The 22540-nt window shown below is 40.7% G+C and overlaps 1 protein-coding gene across 2 annotated transcripts in view; it reads left to right on the top strand.

The window, feature by feature from the left end:
* mtmr11 (myotubularin related protein 11) overlaps window positions 1–15696 on the top strand; it is a 30342-nt gene extending 14646 nt beyond the window's left edge. For both annotated transcript variants that reach the window (XM_018700067.2, XM_018700068.2), the window contains 13 exons: window positions 288–427; window positions 917–1001; window positions 2962–3109; window positions 3569–3656; window positions 4310–4398; window positions 5327–5454; window positions 7017–7095; window positions 7515–7585; window positions 9570–9742; window positions 10401–10571; window positions 10894–11112; window positions 11706–12023; window positions 13427–15696. In XM_018700067.2, coding sequence (XP_018555583.1) covers window positions 288–427; window positions 917–1001; window positions 2962–3109; window positions 3569–3656; window positions 4310–4398; window positions 5327–5454; window positions 7017–7095; window positions 7515–7585; window positions 9570–9742; window positions 10401–10571; window positions 10894–11112; window positions 11706–12023; window positions 13427–13876 — 2159 coding nt within the window. In that variant the 3' untranslated portion in view covers window positions 13877–15696. The remainder of the gene's footprint in view (window positions 1–287; window positions 428–916; window positions 1002–2961; window positions 3110–3568; window positions 3657–4309; window positions 4399–5326; window positions 5455–7016; window positions 7096–7514; window positions 7586–9569; window positions 9743–10400; window positions 10572–10893; window positions 11113–11705; window positions 12024–13426) is intronic.
* Window positions 15697–22540: the final 6844 nt, after the last annotated feature.

Consider the following 22540-nt stretch of genomic DNA (forward strand, 5'->3'; position numbering starts at 1 on the left):
TGTACAGCGTATCATTGTGTACTGTTGTGTTTGACAGTGGACTTAATTCAGAGAAAGGTTGTATATCTTCATACTTGAAGTTACATTATAGCCTAAACAGGTTGTTATAATCCTCTGAAGGTCGTTACTGAAATTAAATTATTCAAAATAAAATGTTTAATAGCAAATCTTTTAGAGATAATGTAAGAACTGTAGGTACACATGTAACCTAAATACTACATATCTCTGTGGATCTTGACCTTTTGTCTGTCTAAAATTTAATTAATACTTTCTCCCTTGTGTTGCAGTGGGCCCAAACAGAACTAAGCTGGTGACTCCAAACTCCTCACTGAAGTTCACTCCAGAGGAGCTAGTGCTTTACTGTAGAGACATGCGAGTCATCTGCTTCCTGTTTGACCGCCTTACTCCTGACGCACAGGTCATTGAGGTGTGTGTCTATCTCCTGATTATATATGGGATATTAGACCTAATGTATGCTCAGCATAAAAACATTGGCTAATAATCACTTTGTCCTAGGTTGAATTTATATTATTTTTTACGGTTTTAGTTTTTTGACTTTTTAAACTAGTACATTTTTCACTCTTTCTTATATGTATATTTCAGTCTACCCTCTTTTATGCCTTTGTATAATCTTTTTACTACTTGCTCTACCAGGGATTTGTGTGCTGGGGTTGGTGAATAGTTTGCAACTGCATCTTTACATTCGTATGTGAAGTGTGTGTGTGTGTGTGTGTGTGTTGGCTTAGATTCAAGGCTCTGGTTACTGTCATACTGCACATCAATCATTTCAGAGCCTAAAAACTTCTGCCTAGAGAAGCCTGATCTGTGCTATAGACCACTGACACTGCAGGCCCTCAATGCTGAAAGCTGATGACCTTTGTCATGTTGATGGGCTCACTGTGGTTTCCCTCCTCAGATAACCTACACCATCGCTAAGACCTACCAGCCTCTGAAACCAGGGTCAGTTTTATCTTTCCAGAACGCTGCCCTCGGGAGTGTAGGTGAGTACATTAATGTATGCACACAACCATCCATTCCCTGCCTGGCACTGATACAGCACCCTATTAGTCTGTCAATCTGTCTGTCATGCTACAGTTTTATACACTGATCTTGATATACCAACTGATATGTAAATATAGACAGTTATACAATTTGGTCCTAAACCAAACAATATACACTAGAGAGGCCTTGGAAAATATTGTTTTTATTTTGGGCATGGTTGCCTTGTGTGTGTCTGGATGTTAGAGACGTGAAAATAATGGAGAGTTAATGACTTTAAGTATTTGTCATTCAGTCTGTCAATCACTCTGTTTCTCTGCACATATTTCGCCCTGATGAATATTCATAGAAATGATAGTTCAGTGGAAGTGAGAAGCAGATGCCCACATGAATCAGAAACATAACATCAGTGTGTTAGCTCTGTACTGTACTTGCTTTTCCAAGCCTTCTCCTGGTGTGTCTACACCGAGTCTGTTCTCACTTTAGTTTTCACTAAGTCCAGCTCCAGAGACAGAATGTACCGAGAAACTGTGATCACTGTTTGTCATTTCCTCATGACTTCAACTCAGCTATTTTTGTTTCTGTTCATTTCCACCTTCTGCTGTTTTTCTTTTGAGAAAGAAACCACGATGTTTCTGTGCAGACCATAATGACATATAAAGCTCACATTCTCTTTGGTTGGCAAAATTAGAAACATTCTCCACCGTGATGACGCAATGAAAATACTGTCTTTGAAACCATGGCCAGATGTGAGGAAATCTCTCAGTGGTTTGAAAGAGAGGCTCAGTAAGGGTTTAAAGGGCTGAACTTGACAGTGATTGAAAGATAAAGCCACCATAATTAAATGTAATGTGGTGCTATCTCAGATAAGGAATCCAACTCTCTTTCAGCAAATATGACACATTACACAAAACAAAAACTCCTAACCATTTTGCTCAGTTAGAAACAAGCCACTGGCTGTTCACTGCAATGTATATAGAGCCTGTCTGCACAATACATTATGCTATGTCAAAGCTCTGCTTGGCCGACCAAGCTGTGGGTGACTGTCAGCTGTTGGATAAATAATGCAAGTCCCCTTCTGAAACAAGTCATTCGATGACCCACAGTTCAACTCTGCCCTAGGGGTCAAGTGTGTTCACTGTGTGGTCAGTGCTCTGCATAATGCTCAGCTCAATGTATGATGATGTTATCGTAACGTTGTGACTTCCCTCACATATTGGGACAAGCAAGCACCACAAATGTAATTGTCACAGTAATTTATAAAGATACAGTGCATTCACTCCAGTGCCACTATGACACATTTTTATGAAATTGTGGTATACAGTACTTGAAATGTTTCTGAGTGGATTTGCATGCTTTTGCTGTTTTGATCTCTCCCTAAATTTAGTTCAGTGGAAAAGGAAGCAAGGGCTCAGACTAGATTTGTCAAGGAAGATCTCACAATCAGTTGTGCCTATCTGCTGGATACCCAATTTCAGTTGTTTTCCATTCTGTTCCCATGCTGTTCAATTCATCTTCCCAGTAATTAGGGCTGCTAATTATTTTCTTAATCAATTCATTAATTTTTTGGTCCATAAAATATCATAAAAAGAGAGAACACAATCTGTCGCATCCTCTCAAAGTCGATAGTCGTGTCAGTAAATAGCTTTTTTGTCAACTGTTCAAAACCCAAAAATGTTCAGTTAAAAATGACATAAATACAAACAACAAATCCTCATATTAGAGTAGCTTCATGACTCACTGTTGTATATTACTAACACCCCCAGTTCTTATCTTTAGAAAACAGTTGAAAGCCTGTCCTCCCAAAAGGGATATATAGTGTATTATATAAGGTTAAATTGAAAGCATAATATCATCTTATACTGTATTTGGGCTTGTCAAGACAATATTTGCACCCTGTCACACGATATTTTATACATGTGAAAAACAAACTGATGTGTTTGAATTGCTGTCCTCCTCCAGAAATGAAGCAGTTTCTAAGCAACCGTCGCCGAGACTCCCACATGAACTGGTTTGAGTCTTCCTCAGACTGGGAGCAAGAGCTGGAGAGATGTGGGGCCAGTGGCTGGAGAGTCAGCTCAGTAAACGACCGCTTTGAGATGTCCACCAGGTAATTCACGCCCAGATATGCAGTGTTGTTAACACACATCTTTGTTTCTGTTTGGTTTTTAGATCCAAGTTCAAATGAGCTGTTCTGTGATATTAGTTTTCTTAAATTCCTCAATGTTGAATCCTAATCAAACAGGAAAGGATGAAATAATGTGCCAAATTATATCCATCAACAACACACATCTCAGGAATATGTGCCAGTCCTTGACAAGAGAACATTTGGGAAGCACTTTTTCGCAAAACATAAAACATGGAGAATGTCAGGCATAAGGGTACACTCCCAGGAAAGACATAAAGGCAGCCACTCAATATGCTGAATTGATATGTTCTAAAAGGTCAAAGCTCTCGTGCTTTGAATACAAGAAAATCTCTTCATCCTCCATGGTTACTATCACTATACTATTTCTATTACTGGTTATTACGGTTAATAAATTTGAGCATTCTTTCTGTTTCTTCTCAGTCTGCCTCGGTTCATCGTGGTTCCACAGAAGGTTCTAGACACTGAGCTGAAGAAAAGCTTCGCCCATTTCAATGAAGGACGCATCCCTGTGAGTGCACTTAGTATCAAGATATTGATTTAACATGCTATTTTATCTACCACCATTCACTTAAACATTGCTCTGTGAATTCATGTGTTAACATAGAACTCATACCCTTTCTTATATTATTTTAATGGTCCTGGACTTAAGACAGTGTCTGTAAATCCTGTATTTGTAACTCCAAATCCAAAGACACACAGCACAGACTTGTAATGTCATTCACTAGAAAGGCAGGGATGCTCAGAGAACATATTAAAGGTGCATTAGGGAGTACTCAGTTGGATTTTCTGGAGATCAAACATATTTTCTAGGTCACAACAGACAAAGCTGCCATAGAATAAACTACATTTGTGCCTAGAAGCTCAAACATGCTGAAGTTTGACTCTTTATCTTCATGCTTTAGAAAGGAGGTGTTTACTCTTAAAACTAATGTTGGGACTTGAGGAAAATAAAACAATAGAGATTCCTCAAATGAGCACTTGTCCTTCCCAAGTGCATATTATATATTATAACTGTAATCATCTTTCATCATGTTTTCTTTCTTATTAACATTCCTGTGACACAAATTACAAGATGAATACAGATGCAGTGAGTGCCTTCAGGGAATTTAAACAATATGGAGCGTGTTATTAAAGAGGCTGAAACTGTGTTTTGTGTTGCAGCGCTGGTGTTGGCGACACCCCCGAGGCAGTGATCTACTGCGAATGGCCAGCTTCCAGAACAATATTTATCATGAGAAAGATGACATCAGGTGGGTGTGTTTGCTGTTTGTAAATGGATGTTAGTGCTTGTGTGCCTGTCAGTGTAAGCATTAACATTTGACCACCCATACTTCAGTTTTGACTGCAGGCCGTGACATAAAGCATGGGTAACTCTAAACTACTTAAAGGTTGGTTGTTAGGTCTTAAAGCTGTTGTAGGAGACTTTTTTCATGTGAAAATATAACCGTCAACTCGGTCTAAATCAAGATGTGGGGCTGTTACAACGGTTTTTGTGTTACCTTTTGCTTTAACTTTGCAGAGTTGCCTAATACAAGTTTAACTATAGTTTGTTCACACCACCAGCCACTGAAGAAAAAATTGTTTACATCTAAAAAAAAAAAAAAGAGGTTCTGATACTGTGACCATTGTGTGCAATGATGTAGTCAGCACTGTCTCTGCAACTGAACCTCTCCTGTCACTTCAGCTTATTTTAAGCATACTGTACAGAAAGACACATGATGATGTGTTTGAAACGCTCACTAAAATCACAGCTGGCCCCAGACTGAGTATAACAAGAGTTTACAGAAGCTTGATGCTGCAGTCAGAGAAGCAGACTTAATTTGTGCTAATGACTTTTTGCTTTTTTGTGCTGACTGAAGAACATGAATTCAGATTTAACTTGCTGATTCATTTTCACATTTTCCTCTTAACTTGTTTTTTCCCCCTAACCGAAGCAACATTTAAACTAATTATTTCTGGTGAAGTATTACACTGCGCTCTGGGGAATCCACTCTGATTTTAAAAGCATTTAGCTTCAAACTTTAAAGTCTTTGGAGATGAGATCCGCTTCTTACAAACATATGACTAAATAGCTACTGAAAAACATAAAAGGCAGCTTGATTACAAAGTAACACAGGCTTGTTGCAGATGAAGCAGTGTGTTGACAGTGTGTTGACAGCAGGATGTGCTGCTCTGTAGAAACCTGGAGATGATCCTGTTCGGTTGCCAGTCCTCTCTGTGTGTAGTGGTAGAGCTGGGCGAGGAGCTGCCCTCACCTGCCGACATCCAGCTGGCACACAGCCGCCTACGCGCCCTCTGTCTGGGAGGTGGGGATGAGACATGAACACACACACACACACACACACACACACACACACACACAAATACACAAATACACACACACACATCTATACACAACACCTGAGCAAACATGCATGGACACACAGCACAAACAGACTGGAGCATATAGAGGACTGTGGGATCTGATAGCTGGTTCCATTTTGGATCCAGTTCCCAGCTTGAAAGATACTCGATTGATTTGTTTTGTTGCGAAAATCAGCTGTTAAATAGCTGTTAACAAAAAGCCGATTAACGTTAACTTGGTGCTCATCACATTTTTAGGTTTTAGGCCCAAGTTATTTTAGCATTTAGTTGCAAGTTTAGTTACTTGCAGATTTTGAAAGGTAAATCTAACAAGATTTTATAAGGGATTTGAAAAGAATTAAGATTCAATATGTGGATTAATTACTGGATTTGAGTTCAATACATGCCATCGAACCACATCCCTGTCCTCATCTATCGCTGTTCAGTGGTTATATAAACCTCTGTCATGTTGAATATCTTGTCATTGGCATAATAATCCTTTATTTATTTGTCACTCAAACCACTGAGGCTTGCTGAGTTTTCTACAGAATTGTCATTTGATATACATTTTAAAATGTGTTACTACATGACTTTATTTAAATGTTGTTCCCACTTATATAATGGAAGCTCAGAGCAGGCTTTGTGAGACAGACTTCATTGTTGTTTTTGTCATGACAGCAAACACTGCACATTCCATGGTTGAGTAAGAACAGCGATGACAAAACCCATAGTCGTCTACAACTACTGGCCCTGGAACTGAAATGCTGACCCATCTCACACACACAGACTCTCACTCTCTCACACATGAACAATGTGTGAAGGTCACAGATTATCAGGGTTCACACATTTGTCAGCTCAGTGTTTTGTCTTCTGTGGGTGAGTGCTTCATGGCTCAGAGGATTGTCCTGTAAAAACAGCCACTCAGATGCTTTTGGTTGGCTTACTGACAGTGGGCTTTAAGTCTTCACAGCAACTAGATAGAAAATGAAAATAGATCCCACAGAGATTATATGGATTTTACACTTTACACTGATGATTGAGATAGCTTTTTTCTGGTTGTAAAGACGTTCTTTGACACCAATCAGTGTCACATGGTTTCTTACGGATTTTCAAGATTGACATTTGCATAAAACACAAATAAACATACAAAAGCAGAAAGTAAGACATTAAATTGTCAACTTATAAAATGAGCACAGAACATTTTGGAAAGGAGCTCTTTAAGGCCTGGAACACTTGGTTATAAAGTGTTTAACAGTGTGCAGTAAACAACAACTAATGTTTTACTGCACAGCACAGAGTATGGACAGACTAGACCTGCTCTTTGTCTAAATGTCTGTTGCTGCACCTTATTAAAAGCTTTCTTTATAACTTTGTGCTCCAGATCTCATCTCGTTGTTGTGTCTGTTCTTACTTTTAAGTCATCAGATGAGCAGAGACTCCTCACTCTGAAACCTTTTAAAGCTTTCATGTGTTTGTAGTAATAATGTCTGAATATGATCTGTCGTCTTCGTGTTTTGGCTTGTAGATATCTCCACATCTGTGTCAGTGCCTGATGACAAATGGTTATCTACTCTGGAAAGCACCCACTGGCTAGACTACACAAGGTAACCACTCTGATTGGCCGGTCTGGCAAAATATATGCATAACAAAACATGATCAGCTTCTTCAGACTCATGGCTTCAAGTTTTCATTATAAAGTTTTCCATTCTAATTGTTAACTGACTCCTGAAGATTTGTGATCTCAGGCCCTAAAATCTTTGAAAATATATCAGTAAATCACAAACCATAAAACCTCACATGTTAAGAGCTAAATGTCACTTATAGTGTTATATTTCAACTGTACATAAAGCATCCATCCAAAATTATAACATCAGTATCTGCAATATTGTATCTCTTGTTACTTTTAAACAGGTAGCTCCTTATTGTTTAGACATATTATTAACTCAGTCTCTGTGTTTGTGACATATATTGTCAAATGAATGTGATTCCACCACATACTGTCAACCTGCCTCTCTTTCTCCAGGTCCTGTTTGAGGAAAGCTTCAGAGGTAGCCTGCTTGCTTCGTGGCGGACACCTGACTGTGGCACTGCAGGGTGAGTCACGTGACCCCAGACCCCAGCTCATATTATTCGATCCATTCATTATTCACGCCGCCTCCCTCTCATTAATCCCACATTAGGGCTAACCCTGAAGTAGCTGTATACCAGGAACAAGCACACTCCACTGAGCCTACATGCACATTGTCAATAGGCCTCCATACAACATGCTTTTAAGGATACGGTCACACCAGCACAACTGCTGAGTTGTGAGAGAGGTAGTCTCGATATAAGAATTAAGCCTGTAATGAAAATTGTTGATCACATGAAATGATTGCATATTGTTATAGGCATGAATTTATCTCAGGACCTTTGCACATAAGGTAAATGTCAAATGTGAGCTTTTAGTGCTGAGCAAACAACACTCAACCTGCAATTTATAATACGACACTTCCTCCTAACTATAATTTATGTGCATATAGACCACACACAAACACTATGCAACAAGAGGTCGCTATACTGTAGCATTCACTTAAAAGGGTCTTTAGTCTGTAGGACTGCCCAGGAGAGTTGTAACGCAATAGTGTGGGTGATATACATGGGTAGTTTGGTGTAGTGGTCTAGTTAGTGTGGAAGGTAGAGTGATACCAACTGCAGATACAGCCGAACTCATCTCCACACACAGCACTGTTCCTGGGACTAAGCTTTTGCATAGGGCCTGGATTTTGTTTTTCTGGACTTGCCCAGCATGAGAGGTGCTGAGTGCATGCTGGGATACTCACAGCCCTCCTGAGATTAGTGTTGCTGTGTGTCTGTCAGAATGAGAGGGTCACCTCTATGCAGCTCTGTGTATTGCTAAGAGGACGATGCTGACTGTTGTTTGTTGTGGAGCAGAGGAGTCAGCTGATCACCATCTGATAGTAAGATGGATCAGATGGCGGGGGATGCTGCTTGACAGACCAGGTAAACCTAAACGTGCAGTGAGGATGACCTCAGAGTGTCTGGCTCCTGTCCGCGGTGCCTGCAACTTTCACCTCCAGACGTTACTGCCAACTGATGAGTGTGCGTTACTGTTGTTCTGGCTTACTGATAAACAGTGACATTGAACATTTTGTTAGCTATCCAGACTGCACTCACAGATGTGTCTGATAGTGAGCAAACTGAGACAAAAGGACACAAGAGGAAGACAATAAAAGATTATATTTTGCAGTACTCCCTGAAGCCTGCTGCTGTTGGCTGTTGTTGACTTTTAATCATTTGGTCTGGCTGCCTTGTGTACATTCATAAACACCCAGAGAGACAGACCTAACACTCCATTATCCAAACAATGGCTGTTTTCAGCTAAGGATGTTTACTACTTGCTGCTGGTGTTTGACTTTCTGTGTTACTCTGCAGCTGTAAGTGACTAACATCAGGCTGGACCTTACATCGTCTACTTAGCTGAGAGGTTTATAGAGCAGTCATGCTCTTAAGTCCCCTTGTTGCAGCAGATCTGCCGCTGGCTGGATTAGCAGTAAATGTCCCACTGCAGAAATGACTCACTGCTTAAGAAAACTTTGTTTCTCAGGGAGCCCCCTCTCTGTGTCTTGTCTCCTGCATTATTTTTATCTGCAAGTTTGGCTTATTGTCATTCTTATTTTGTGTCTTGCTCTGTCTCCCTCTCTTTTGTTACAGAGAAAAAGGATCAAGAGAAATAAGAGCTAAATTAAATGGTGATTTTGAATTAAATGGTTGCTGGCCCTACATTGCACAAATTGGAAAACATTTGAGTTTAATACACAATTAAAGTACATGTCTGTCAGTTTTATACAAGGTAGCCACACAGTTTACAAGAGATGTCATAATAATATGACCCACATGTTACTTCATATTAACAAAATGTGCATAGCCATATGTGACAGGCTGCATACTGTGAGTAATGCACTTGTTACATTTTGCAAAGACACTTAAATAGTCAAGCCACATATCCAGCAGGTTGATGAAGTAAGTGTCAGATAATGGCAAAGAAGTTTGAAGACCTCCCTCTGTTTTGATGTCACAGAGGCAGAGGACCGGGACATGAGTTGCGTGGTGTCCAGCCTGGTGCAGGTGATGTGTGACCCCCACTGTCGGGCCCAGCAGGGTTTCCAGAGCCTGGTGCAGAAGGAGTGGGTGATGGCTGGCCACCGTTTCTGCAGTCGCATCAACTACCACCGGGACAATGACAAAGAGGAGGTGAGAGGTCAAGCTTCACGCTGAAATTTCAGTCTGGTGTTGGGTTGCCTGTGACAACTCTGACTGCTCTGCCTCTCCTCCCGCTGTGGTTCATGACAGTTCATCAAAATACTGAACAGACAGGGGCAAAGGAAAAATAAAAACTCACTGTGCCTTAGAAAAATACCACCTGGCCAGTAAAGCTGATATTACCAAGCAGTTTGAAAGTAAGGCCATTTTTCATTTTACTGGTCTGCCACACTGTGAACTCTTGTATACTTCGCTTTTTTTCCTTATGAGAGGTTTTGTTCCAATGAAACATAAAAATAGCATAATGTTTTGAACATAATTTCAACATTTTACCAGATGATTTAGAACATCTTGTTAAGTTTTTCTACCCATATTTCTAGTGAGTATTCTAATGATAATGTTTTGATAATTATTGATTTAATTCATGTTACCCAACCCTGGATATTGCATTCACCGTCAGCAGATTGGACTAAAAGCGAGACACATTTCCCTTTATCATCCTTCCATTCCTCCTTTTCTTTTGGTCACTCCCTCCTTTCTGTCTTCACTTTCTTTATCTTTCCTTTCTTCCCTCTCATCCCCTCTCTTTTCATTCATTCCTCCTTTCCTCTAACTTTTTTTTTCCCTCTATCTCTCCCTCGCACTGCAGGCTCCAGTCTTCCTGCTCTTCCTAGACTGTGTCTGGCAGCTCTGGTCCCAGTATCCCTCTCGCTTCCAGCTGACAGAGGACTTCCTGTTGGCTCTGCACGACAGCATCCACCTACCACTCTTCTCGAGCTTCCTGGCCAACTGCCAGCGAGAGAGATGCAAACGCTCCCAGGTACTGGACACCTGAGATGGGCTTTGGCATCCTCTGACTCTCACTGACAAGGGCCAATAAAGGCTCTCCTGTGAAATGTATTGATTAGAATAATAATCATTCAACTTTACTGTGCCGTTTACGTCAATACTGCTGTTTTCAACTTACTGAGAATTACATTTTATTACATTTTAAAGTCATTACTACAGACAGTCAGGTACTGTGGTACATCTGGATCTATTAATCTGTCAAACATCTGCCAACACAGAAGAGAAAGGTTGGCATTTAACAGAATATTGATTTATAAAATGAATCTTCTAACCAAATTTCTTCCTATACTCAGAACCTTGGGCAGTCCTACACACCTGTCAATGGCTGGAGAGATGTGCTTCATCCGGATTCTTCCTCAGATCCATCCGACCCTCCTCTGCCCTCAGTGTGGGACTGGGCCCTGCAGTACAGCAAACACAGACGAGACCGTTTCACCCAACCTGTCCCCCCAACCCCTCCACTCCAACCGCTGCTCAATGGAAACCTCAACACCAACCCAGACACACACAGGGTAGAGCTGCCAAAACTTTTACATGATGCATCACACCCTCTAGTGGCCTCAGTTGGGATCAGTTTTGTGCATAGACAGATTCAGTTTATATCCTTTCTGTGGCATTGCTCGAAAGCAGAACATTATATTGCACAGGAAATCTTCCCTGATGAATAAAGGTGCAAATATAGTCAGTACATTGTAATGGGTTGTCAGTATCAGAGCACTTAAGGAATCACTGTTGCTGGGAAATTGTCTAATCTACTTTCTGAATTGACATCTCTCAAGGCTCTGAGTATTTGCAGCAGACCACTGCACCCTCTTGTGGTGGTCCAAAATGATGTATATAGGTACCATCAACTGATTTCTGTAACTGCTCCTCTCTGGTTAAAGGACTGCAGATCAGTAAAATGTGCATGTAAAGTAATTGTTTTTAAATTAAAAACTACAGCTAATACTGACACCCACACTACAAGACAATTGCTTGTAACTGAATGAAACGCATAAATCAGTCTTTAATTCAGTTTCTAGGTTACTTTTGCAGATGGCTTGAATTGAAACTTTAACTGACAGTAACTTTTTCATCTCACTGTCCCTCCCCACTGTCTCATCAGCTGACTGACACCATCCCTGGCTCAGTCTTCCTCCTCTCTCGAGGCACTTTCTCCTGTCCTGCTAACCTGCTTCCTTGGCGCAGCAGCAGTTCTGGTGTTTACAAGAAGAGCCACCGGAGGGCGCCATCCTCCGAGAATGTGCCCGGCCTGGAGAGGCTGCTGAAAGCTTGGGCCCTGACTGAGTTTCCCCAGAGCCTCACTTCCACCTCTGGACCTCAAGGGCCTCTTGACCCTTACGAGCCCTTACTGCCCCATCTTATGGGGCCCTGCATGGGCCTGTGGAGGGAGTGCTACCTCCGGGGGGCGCTCCATGCACAGGTATGTGGGAAATGTCTGTAGACAATTGGGAATACTTAAGTATGATGGTGAATCAAGGCAGTGCTTTAGGTCTCCAACAGATAATTGATTAAAAATGAATAAATTAAAAAAAGGTAAATGATGTTCTCAACTTGTGGTTCAGGACCCCCCCCAAAGGATGCCATAATAAATCTGAGGGTTCACCAGATTATCAAAAAGACATACATATTTCACAAAAGTTTTTTCCACCTCTTCAGAGTTTGAATCAAACAGGGATCACAAGCCAGAAACTTTTAGAACCACTGGCTTAAATGACAAGGCTGTTGTTATTTTATCTTGTTAAAGCAACTAAAACCAGCACTCTTTTATTCTGCTGACATGTTTTATCTGTGTAGAACAAACATCAGAGAGCCATACCTTTTAAAATAGTGACATATTCCATACCTGAAAACCTCACAACATCATTTAGAATTTTTGGAGTCGAGATGAATTTGTTATTGTCCCTAATAGCTCTAAAATGATCTCTCTGCTCAGTGTCGTGCTTTTGATATTCACCACAGTCAAAGAGAGGGCTGGGAGAAAATGTTCATATTTGGGCTATAACAAAACTAGGAAGTGGAGTGGTACCATTTCCATTAATACAAGTAGATTTTAGTTTGTAAATAAATGTTTCCACTTCAAGCTGAGAGCCAGTGAAAGGTGAAATTAGTGCGCTAATAGGATGTGATGCACTGAGAGCAGGCTGACATTCAAAGCATCTAAGTGCGAATGTGTCACTGAGTTTATTTAGTGGGCACCATCCTACACAAATGTTTAATCAAATTTGGCCCACAACACTTCCTGAAGGCTCTGAAATATCCGCTGTTTACTGCCTCATCATGTCCGCCTTGTTGCATTCTCTCCCATCATCGCTGCCTGTTTAGTGGATGACGTTGTCTCTTTGATGTGCAGATTAGTTGGAGCAGTTGATCGACAATTCCCAATATGGACGTGGTACACCCTTTGTGATGTCTGTAGAGCAGCGTGTCTATCAGCGTCCCCATGGTGACGTTAAGAATAGTTGAGGCCCGTGTGGGTGGATACAGTCATCTATTTTAAGGGAGCTGTAGAGGAACAAGTAAAACCTATCAAACTGCTAAAATACCATCTCAGGTTCACATTGTAGAGAGATTAGGGAAAATCCACTGCTTTTGTGTAATTGAATTCTTTCCCCCTACAATTTCACACACCATTAAACTGCCCCTCCAGGCCGACAAATCCCTTTTCTTTCTTTTTGTTCTTAAGTGGCATTGACACAAGACATCTGTTCATTCAGAAATCACTGAACATTTGTGTGGGGAATGTCTGCACAGTTCAGTTAAAAAAACACCAACTCTAATGTGGTTTAATGTGAAAAACTAACCATGTTGGTTTTCATTCCTCAGGCGTTCTCCCACCCAATCTCGGCCAACCACCCTCACCCTGTGGAGCGACTTGCCAGGGAGGTGCAGCAGCTCAAAGACAAACTAGAGCAAGTGTCCACCAGCACGGATCCGAACCCGCCCGCCAAGGCGGCTGATCCCCGGCAGACCCACACCAACCTTAACCAAAACACCAACAATGGCACCTTCCTCTTCCCAGCATCGAGGCCTCAGGGCACGGGTGTGTCCAGAGCGGCACCCCCTCCTACCTCCACCAACCACCAGACCTCCAGGGGCCCTCCGCCAGCTTCAGCCCCGCCATCCAGGCCCAGCCACAAGGACAATGGTGGCAGCAGCAAGCACACCTTCCTGTTTGGGCACTCTTCGTCAACAGAGGCCCGTCCCGACCAGCGCTACTACACAGCACCCAGTAACGCCAAGCTGCCTAAGAGCAACGGATCGATAGCTTCCTGATGTCCGACCTTCATCTTTACTGTTCTTATAAATGATACAGACGGAACCCTCTCTAGTATCATGTCCCAAGGAGACCCAGGCATGTGTTTCCTGTCAAACCCCATTTGATAGACTGCAAGGTGAAAAGAAGCATTGAGATGGAGCACAGTGAACAGCAGTAGTATGAAATAATTAGTGCAAGAGCTCTTTACTCTGCTACTTATCGTCTGTACTGTATTAAAAAATGTGACAACTGTTTTGTATATTTGTAAAAACAAATCCTGGGATTCAATATTCCTTTAATGAAATATATCTGATTGCATAGAAGCAAAAAGAAAAAATGAATAAGGGCTGAAGATACTTAATAATGTGTTACCAAAAAAAAAAAACTTCATAAGCACACCTTCAAGTAGAAACTGTCATGACACACTTTGCAAACGTCACGTCACCCTTCAAGAAAGATGGAAAGTTTGTAGTTTCCATTTTAAGCATCTTATCCTATATGGGTTACAGTGACTGGGCAGGACACAGATAGTGGTGTCATAAGGTGGCTCCTGGGGCCGGTTTGACATGACATAGTGAAGTGAGTGGACACACATCAGCTTTTCACCTGTGACCTGTCCGACAATAAGGCTACATTTATATCTTTGTCACACCAACGTGCGCAGAGATACATCCATTTCCTGTTTCAGCTCATAGAAGAGTAGAAAATAGTTATGAAAAAAGATCATCTCTGAAAACCGGCATTTTTGAACTCCAAGTGCTGTGACCAGTGGCTTTAATGTGGAATTTAGGGCATGAGAGCTATTTTGGTACTGCTCTCATATCTCTCCACTTGCATGCGTGCTCGGGAGCAGCAAGAGGCCTACATTCAGTTCAGTGTTATGTTAGCCTGTATGTGTCTGGATGTGGCCGCAGTCACTGAGTATTATTGCAGTATAATTCAGCTCCCTGCATGACTGAGATCATTTCAGGGCTTCAGTTATATAATCTTATCTAAATTTTAGTCTCTCTTTCAAGTATTTTTGACCATTCTGGGTCCATTTTTGATGTCATAAATGTAGATGTGTGTGATTTCTGACCAAATTTAGTATTATTTCTGAGAAATTCTCCACCGTTTTGGTGGAATTGTAAAAGAAAAAACATTATTCTGTCCTTTTTTAATTGCCGTACCTCAAGAAGGTACAAATGTTGGAAGCAAAGGGACGCTTATTTCCTCTTCTTTATTTCCTTTTTTTGTCCTGTCTGGTGTATTAGTATGCAGCCAGCATTTAGGTCAAGGACTTGGAAGTGTCTGACTGTGTTTAAATCACAGAGGGAAGTATCTGGTCCTGCGCCTTTAAATCCAAACAGGTTGTCGTTCGCATGATGTGGGTGTCAAGTAGATGTACTGGCGTCACTCCCACGGACGAATGAGTTTACCGTTATGTTTTTTTTCTTTTGAAGCATGTTTTTCTTTAACAGTTTAAGGCAAGATAACGGTTGTCAGATGTGACTGACGCCGACTTTCTCTCATGTCAAAAGGTACCTCACTTGATAGCACTATCAATTATTAAATTGTTGTAAATATTCATCACATCAATATTGATATCAGCTACAATTTCAGAGCTTTCCAGGTGTGATGCCAATGCATTTGCTTGCCTTCCAAGGAAGAAGTAAATACGAGTCTTTGGTCTTGTTGCGTGGAAAATCTAATCTAATCTGCTTACACCTGTTGGTGTGTATCCTAGTATAATTTAATGTTTTTGGTACGAACTTCACTTAAATTTTGCCAGATGTACATATTTTTTGTATCAGCATGTTTAGATCCTGATAAATAAAAAGTGTTATCAGTTCATAAACTCTCAGCTGTCATCACTCTCCACAAATAATAAACGCGATCCATTCTCATACACAGCTCACAAACTTTATTTTTTAACAAAATAAATATTTACAATATGATCTGGAACACTTAAAAAGTAGCATGGCACTGTACAATAGAATTAAAATTTTAGATCCATCCGTCCTGCATGATATGTACAGTCAGAGTAAAACTATCTGAGAATCGTGCAAAATGCTCAATACTTTAACAGAATGTACAAAGTAAGACAGGAAATGTTAAATATAGAAAATATCTACTGCACAGTTAACTTCATGTAAAGCTCTTGGTCGCTCCACTTCCCAACATTAGATTCAGTAGAATGAAGCTCAGTGGGTTTTTTTAATACAGACGTTGGTAGAAAACCTGCATGCTATTAAAAATATGAATGAGGTGTTTTTCTTTATCGTTACATTGTTTCACTACATTTTGAGATAAAATGGACCGAAATGTAAAGAAACCCCTCTTCCACATTTGTTATGATGACATTCAAGTTTCCAACAGTCTATGCATTTTGGCACTTTAAACCTACAGATGTTAGTGTCATGCATTCTCATGTTTCACCTGATCACCACAGACGACAGAGCAAGACCGAATAAAGTAAGATGACCATGTGTTGTAGTCCCATGTCACCACAAAGCTCTCATGGCAGTGGCAGAGCATTAAAAATTTCAACCAGGTCACGAGCGAAGGAACCAAAAGTCCGACATCAGAGGAGAGACTTGACATCCACTCCCACGTCAGAGCTTCGAGTTTACCCCCACCGACTCCCGTGCTCCTTCCCCGTACACTGCTGTTGCTGCAGGATGCCGTAGGGCCCGTAGAAGTACCCGGAGGAGGATGGACCCAGGCCTCCCAGCTGGCGGATGGACTTGCACATGGGGCAGGGGTAGTCGGACAGGCCCTCAATGTCCTCGAAGGCCAGGTTGACGATCTGGTCGCAGCAGGGGTCACAGTACAGGTGGCCGCAGGAGAGGCGCTTCAGGCGGGCCTCGTAGGAGATGCAGCACTGGCAGTGAGGCAGGTCAGGGCCCAGCGACAGGGAGCCGGTCAGGGAGCTGCTCTCCAGGCTGCCGGCCTGACTGGAGCTCAGCTTGGTGGGAGATCTGAGAGGGAGGTTAACAGTTAGGATGTGAGGGTCCACACACTGTAGAGCTGAAATGATTAGCTGATTAATTGAATGGTTGATCAACAGAAGAACTACTCTGATAATCCATGAATCTTGATGAGCTATTGTATCTGCTGCTTTGATTTTTTAAAAATATCAGTGCAAACTCAACAGTGTTGGTGCTAATAAAAAAAAACTGTGAAGCTGATTTTTCAGATGTAAAATGTCCCACTCACTTTATCTCAGGCACAGTTCTTTAAAGGAATAGTTCCACATTTTGGGAAACACGTTCATTTTAAATGATTCCTTTAAAAACAAACTTGTCAAAAATGTTTGCACTATGTATTTATGCAAAGAAATGGCCATCTGCTAATACATTGTTATCAGATTTTCAAACCTCTTAAATATTGCTATTAGTATCAGCCTCAAATATCCAGTCTAAGAAGGGCAATAGAGGTAATGTGGGTACTAACACAAACACAGTAATACCACTAAAATGTCTTTTTTATTACTTTTGTGGTCCTGAGTTGTCTGTTTTGTAGGAATGGGACACCATGATCCAGACTAATCTGTCATTAACTTTTTAAATTGATGGTTTAATCAATTAAAAGTGCTGAGAGTTCCAGAGCCAAAGATTTGTGTTGTTATTGCATATTGTGTCTGAAAAAGAGCCCCAAACCAGAAAATATTCAGTTTGCAGTGATACAAAATGGGAAAAATAAGTACATCCTACACAGACTAATCATTTCAACATTATTTTGTGACGTGGTTTTATTCCACACTGCTCTCCTTTACAGCAGGATTTACCAGAAAATTGACAGAAAACAAACAAAACATTCTCAAAAATAAGCAGATCTTTATCGATTTGATTAGCAGAAAGCTGGATCTCTGATTTTAGTTTTTCAAATGTGAGGATTTGCTGCTTTTATTTGTCACATATGACAGTGAGCTGAATATCTGTGGGTTACATCCTGATGGTAGAGTAAAACAAGCAATTCGAATATCATCAGTTTGGGCTGTGGGACATTATAATGGACATTTTCCACATTTGTTAGTTGAAATCCTACAAATATGATACAGCAGCAGAGTGTCAAGACAAAAAGGGGATTTTTCCGGCGCAGACTAAAAACAGATTTGGTGTCGGTGTGTGGACAGATTTGTTCCAGGGAAAAAATAACTGGTAAAACGAGACCTGAAAAGATCACAGTTAGGGTGGAGTTGAAGTGATTGCTCAATAGTCTAAACTGTGGAGGTGTGTTTACTGACATTAATCTGTCTTTAGATCGAGACTGTGAGCTCAGGTACAGGTGTTGCTTTCCTGGATCTCAGACTGACTCAAGTAATTATGTGAATGCATAAAATGTAAATGCTAATAGATGGTGCACAGGCTTCCCCTGAGGCATTTTAATGAGTGAGAAAATCAATTATGATAATATCTCTGGATTCCCATTGGATAAATGTAAGAGGAGACAGGCCATATACATGGCTTTATTTCTGATTTAAGATGCACTGATTCGCTGTTGTGTAACATAAGCTGCTGTCAGTGAAGCAAAGCTGGAGAAAAATGAGTGCAAACAATGACTCAGAAAACCTGTTGTCATAACAACTGAGAAGTGAAGGACGACATTTCCTCTTTATATTTAAAAATAAATCTATCGCAGCCTGAACTGACGTGTAATCATTTAATATCTGTGATCAATGACAGAGACAGAGAGAGAGAAATGTAATTCAATTACTGAGTGCTGGCTTTTGCAGTGAGGATTGAGGATTAACACGGTGGTGATTTTTAGTCTTTGGTTTCAGTATTATAAGAATACCACAGTGGTATTTCTAGGAGATTGAGGACTTTCTAAAGTCATTACAGGCTGACAGGGCTGCGATTGATTCTCGGTTATATCCGCTAAAATACAGGTTGATCAATCACCACTCACCTTGACGATGATGAATCTTTAAAGCAGTCGAAGCTGAGAGCTGCTAGAATCCTCCAGAGCAGGTCCATGCCGGTTCCTCTCATGGTAAAATCCAGATTTCATCGACCTGCTTTCTGGCGAGCGTCATATTTCAGCAACCACGACACCGCTGAATCTGTGTTGTCTTTAAATTCAGGACAAAACAACCCCCTCAAAAAACAATCTGCACCACCCCCCTCCCACGTTTTTTACATATGCAAATTAAAAAGGAAGTGCCACCACCATCATCATCAGCAGCACCATCATCATCATCTTCCGCAGGCATGTGAGGGGAGGTAAACAAAGCGCTACTTTCATTTCGTGCCGCTTGTCTGTGCGTTTGAATCGCTGGCGATGGTTTCTCCTCCTCTTCCTCCTCCTTCTCTTCCTCCGCAGCAGGAGCAGCAGAGAGCGGACGCAGGGAGGCGCAGCTGAGGAGTTTCATTTGCATCAATCAGAGAGAGAGAGACACACACACACGCGCCTGACCGGACCTCACCAATGAGCTCAAAGTGGAGCAGGAGACTGAAATGGTCTCAAATACCGCTGAGGGTTTTTTGGGGGGAGAACAGGGTTAATGTCACACAAAATGGTCTTTTTTAGAGCCAGTACAGTCTAAAAATGTATATTATATTATTTCATCAGCAGTACTATTAACTCAGTTTATTAAATGTATCTTGTAACATTCATTTGAATCTATACTCCTTGATTTATCCTTATCTTTTGTGATGATTTAGTGATGCTGCCCTAGTATTTCTATTGGTATTTATTATTCAGTGGCGGGTTCATAATGACATACACTGTGACATTTTCCAGTTTCTTTCACACCACTGCGCAGTTATCAAATTGTGATCTTGCAATTATAACTAGGGGAAAAAATCAATGTGTTTTAGCTAAAAAAAAAAACCAACAACAGTGTTTCATCAGTACATATCAGAGGCCCTATGTGTTCTTAATCAAGCAGGACAGTGTCTCGGTAAAAGAAACAGAATAGAGTATTTATGCTGTATATAACAGCCCTAAATCAGACAATAATATGTGAAAAGGTATACTTGTATTATGATGATATACGAGTACACAATGTTTGTATTAAGGGACAAACTCAGTCTCTCCATCAGTTAAGGAAACTATTACAGTGTACTTTAATAATGAGAAGTAGCACTTTCATTAGGTGGACTGGATGTTTGGGCAATGGCATTTTTACTGTACGTAGTACCTGATAGGACCACCAGATGGCGACAAATATTTGCCCTAACAACAAAATCAAAAGCTCAAGAGACCCTTGATATTTTACCATTCGTTATTTTCTCCTTTAATGACAAGAAATGTATCTCTAATGAATAGAAAGTAAAAAATATTCGAAACCTTAAATCCAGCTGATGATCATAAACACCAATAGCTAACACAGTAAATCCTACAGTAAGCTCCCGTTTGTTTCATGTTGTTGACATTAAATGCCTCATTAAGGTTTCATGAACCATACTGCATCATGGTTAATGCTGAGGGATTATTAAAGGACACAAATTCAGTTACATACACAATCTTAATTGCGCTGTTCAACACATGTATCAACACATGTATCTATGCAGTGATACATAAGGCCTGCGTTTCCTGCTACAGTTCATTACAGCATTTACAACTGCAGATAAGGGGCACGTCACTAAATTGGCCCTTACTGCATTATTGTGCACAGGAAATTTGATCACATTTGGAAATTAAATTGTGTGTCAGCCAGGAGTGACCTTGCGTTTTGTTAAGGTGGGTTAAAAAAAAAAAGACACAATTAAAACAACAATTACAGAGCAACAGCTGCAGCTACACACACAGTTTGATACTAGAGGTTTATTCTGCTCTGTTGAGATGATAATCGGGTGTGTCAGGGCTTCAGCCAGGCCAGCTGCTGGCTGCTGCGGGGAAAAGTGTGTAGCTGTGTGTATCTGCTCCGTCATATTATCAGTAGGTTCCCCGCCACGGCCATCTTCCTTCCTTTATCTCTTTCCATTGTTTCTTTCAGTCTCCTCTGTTGTAAATGACACATGATGATGGTTTCATTCATGTTGAATGTTACAAACACTGAAATCAAATGTTGTTGCTGGCATCTGTAGCTGATACGACTGATATCTTAAACATAAAAACATAACATAAAGAAACATTATAATGAGAATCCCTTAAAGATATATGCTGATTCAGCCCAGTATCCCTAGAAATGATGTCCATATTGGATGATTCCACACTTCACTTTTTATGTGTAGTGCCAACGTTCAGTGCTAATGCAAGATTGACTATGTTTTAGTTGCCTAACCTGGGCATTAGATTCTGTATCTTTTGGGTGTAAATGATTGACAGGGACAAAAATTGCTTGTAATTGCTGTAGTATTGAGGCATATGGTAAAACAAATGAGAATTTCCACTACAGATAATGTGCCACTTTGTCACTCAGTCATTCATACTGCTCCATCACTCCTCACTAGCAGGACAAAAGGTGGAAGAGCTGCTGCCTACAGATAGCAGCCCTTTAGGCTAACTGATCAATAGATGATCCAAACAGACAAAAGCAGCTGAAAGCCTGAAGCTAGATGACAGACTGTATCTCATCTGCCTGCTCCTGATGACAATTAGACGACAGCTGGAGAGCCAGTGGAGATCTGACTGAAAGACCTGAAACGCTGAAGGCACAGTAGAGGGGTTACCCACATATGTGGCCATGAATGAGATCATGTGGTTTTAGGTCAATCAGAGGTGGGTGGTGGTTTTTGCCATACTTACCTCAAAGCTGTTGTAATTAATATTTTATTTTAATAACAGATCAAATGACCTCAGAGAATTGTTGCCTGACTCTGCAGTTCCCCTCAGCTGTGTTTTGGTTTTACAATCTGCAACTTTACTTTGGTCCAGTCTCACTGCTCCCATGAGCCTTATTTTCAGCTGCAACAGGCAGCTGTTTCCATCAGAAACAAAACAATTAATTAACTGTATGGTGCCTCTGCAAATGCTAGACAGATACTGACTAGCTAGTGAGCAGCAAAAAAGACAGATATTTCCCTCAGTAAGAAGTTGGTGGAGCCCAAACCAGAGGTAAAAAAAAATACAGAAACACGACTTCAATCTCAATATGTAGCCTACATTAGCAAGTTTGCTAATATGTTCACCACAACAGCTTGTTGTGCTGCCCCCATGTGGCCAAAATCTGTTAGAGCATTTAGAGCAATGTGCTAAATATAATATCCTCATATAGGCTTTTTCTTGTAATATAAGAGCCCCAAGAGGTGGAACTAATGTCAGCTGTGCCACATAATTCACTTTAAAAATGTACTTTGCAAGAGAAGCATTAAGGAAGCAGGTCATACAATGACCTCTTTGGCTAAGTTAAATATTAAGCAGGTAGTGTAATAATTATAAATAAGTGTAATGTTATGGTCACGTTTTCTATGATGCATATTTTAAGTGCATAATTACACATAATGTGTGAGTGTATGTAGTTACAGTTAAATTGTAAATTATGCTGAGGTGTGTGTTAGCTTATGCTATGTGCTACATAACTGGAGGGAGCTACACTGTCTGCAAGTATTTTAGTTTAAAATATTCAAAAATTAACTAAAATGATCAAATAAATGTGAATAAGTAGCAGTTTTGATGTTATATCAATTTCTGTGTATTGTGTTTCAGAGATATTTACTGAAGTTAGCATGCTAACCAGCTAGCCCCAACCTGTCCCATCTTGTAATACAACTTTGTACCTCAAGAGGCGATAGTGAGCGTCCAGTCTGCCC

This window comes from Lates calcarifer, linkage group LG15 (genome assembly GCF_001640805.2).
Source record: "Lates calcarifer isolate ASB-BC8 linkage group LG15, TLL_Latcal_v3, whole genome shotgun sequence".
NCBI classification, from domain to species: Eukaryota; Metazoa; Chordata; class Actinopteri; family Centropomidae; genus Lates; species Lates calcarifer.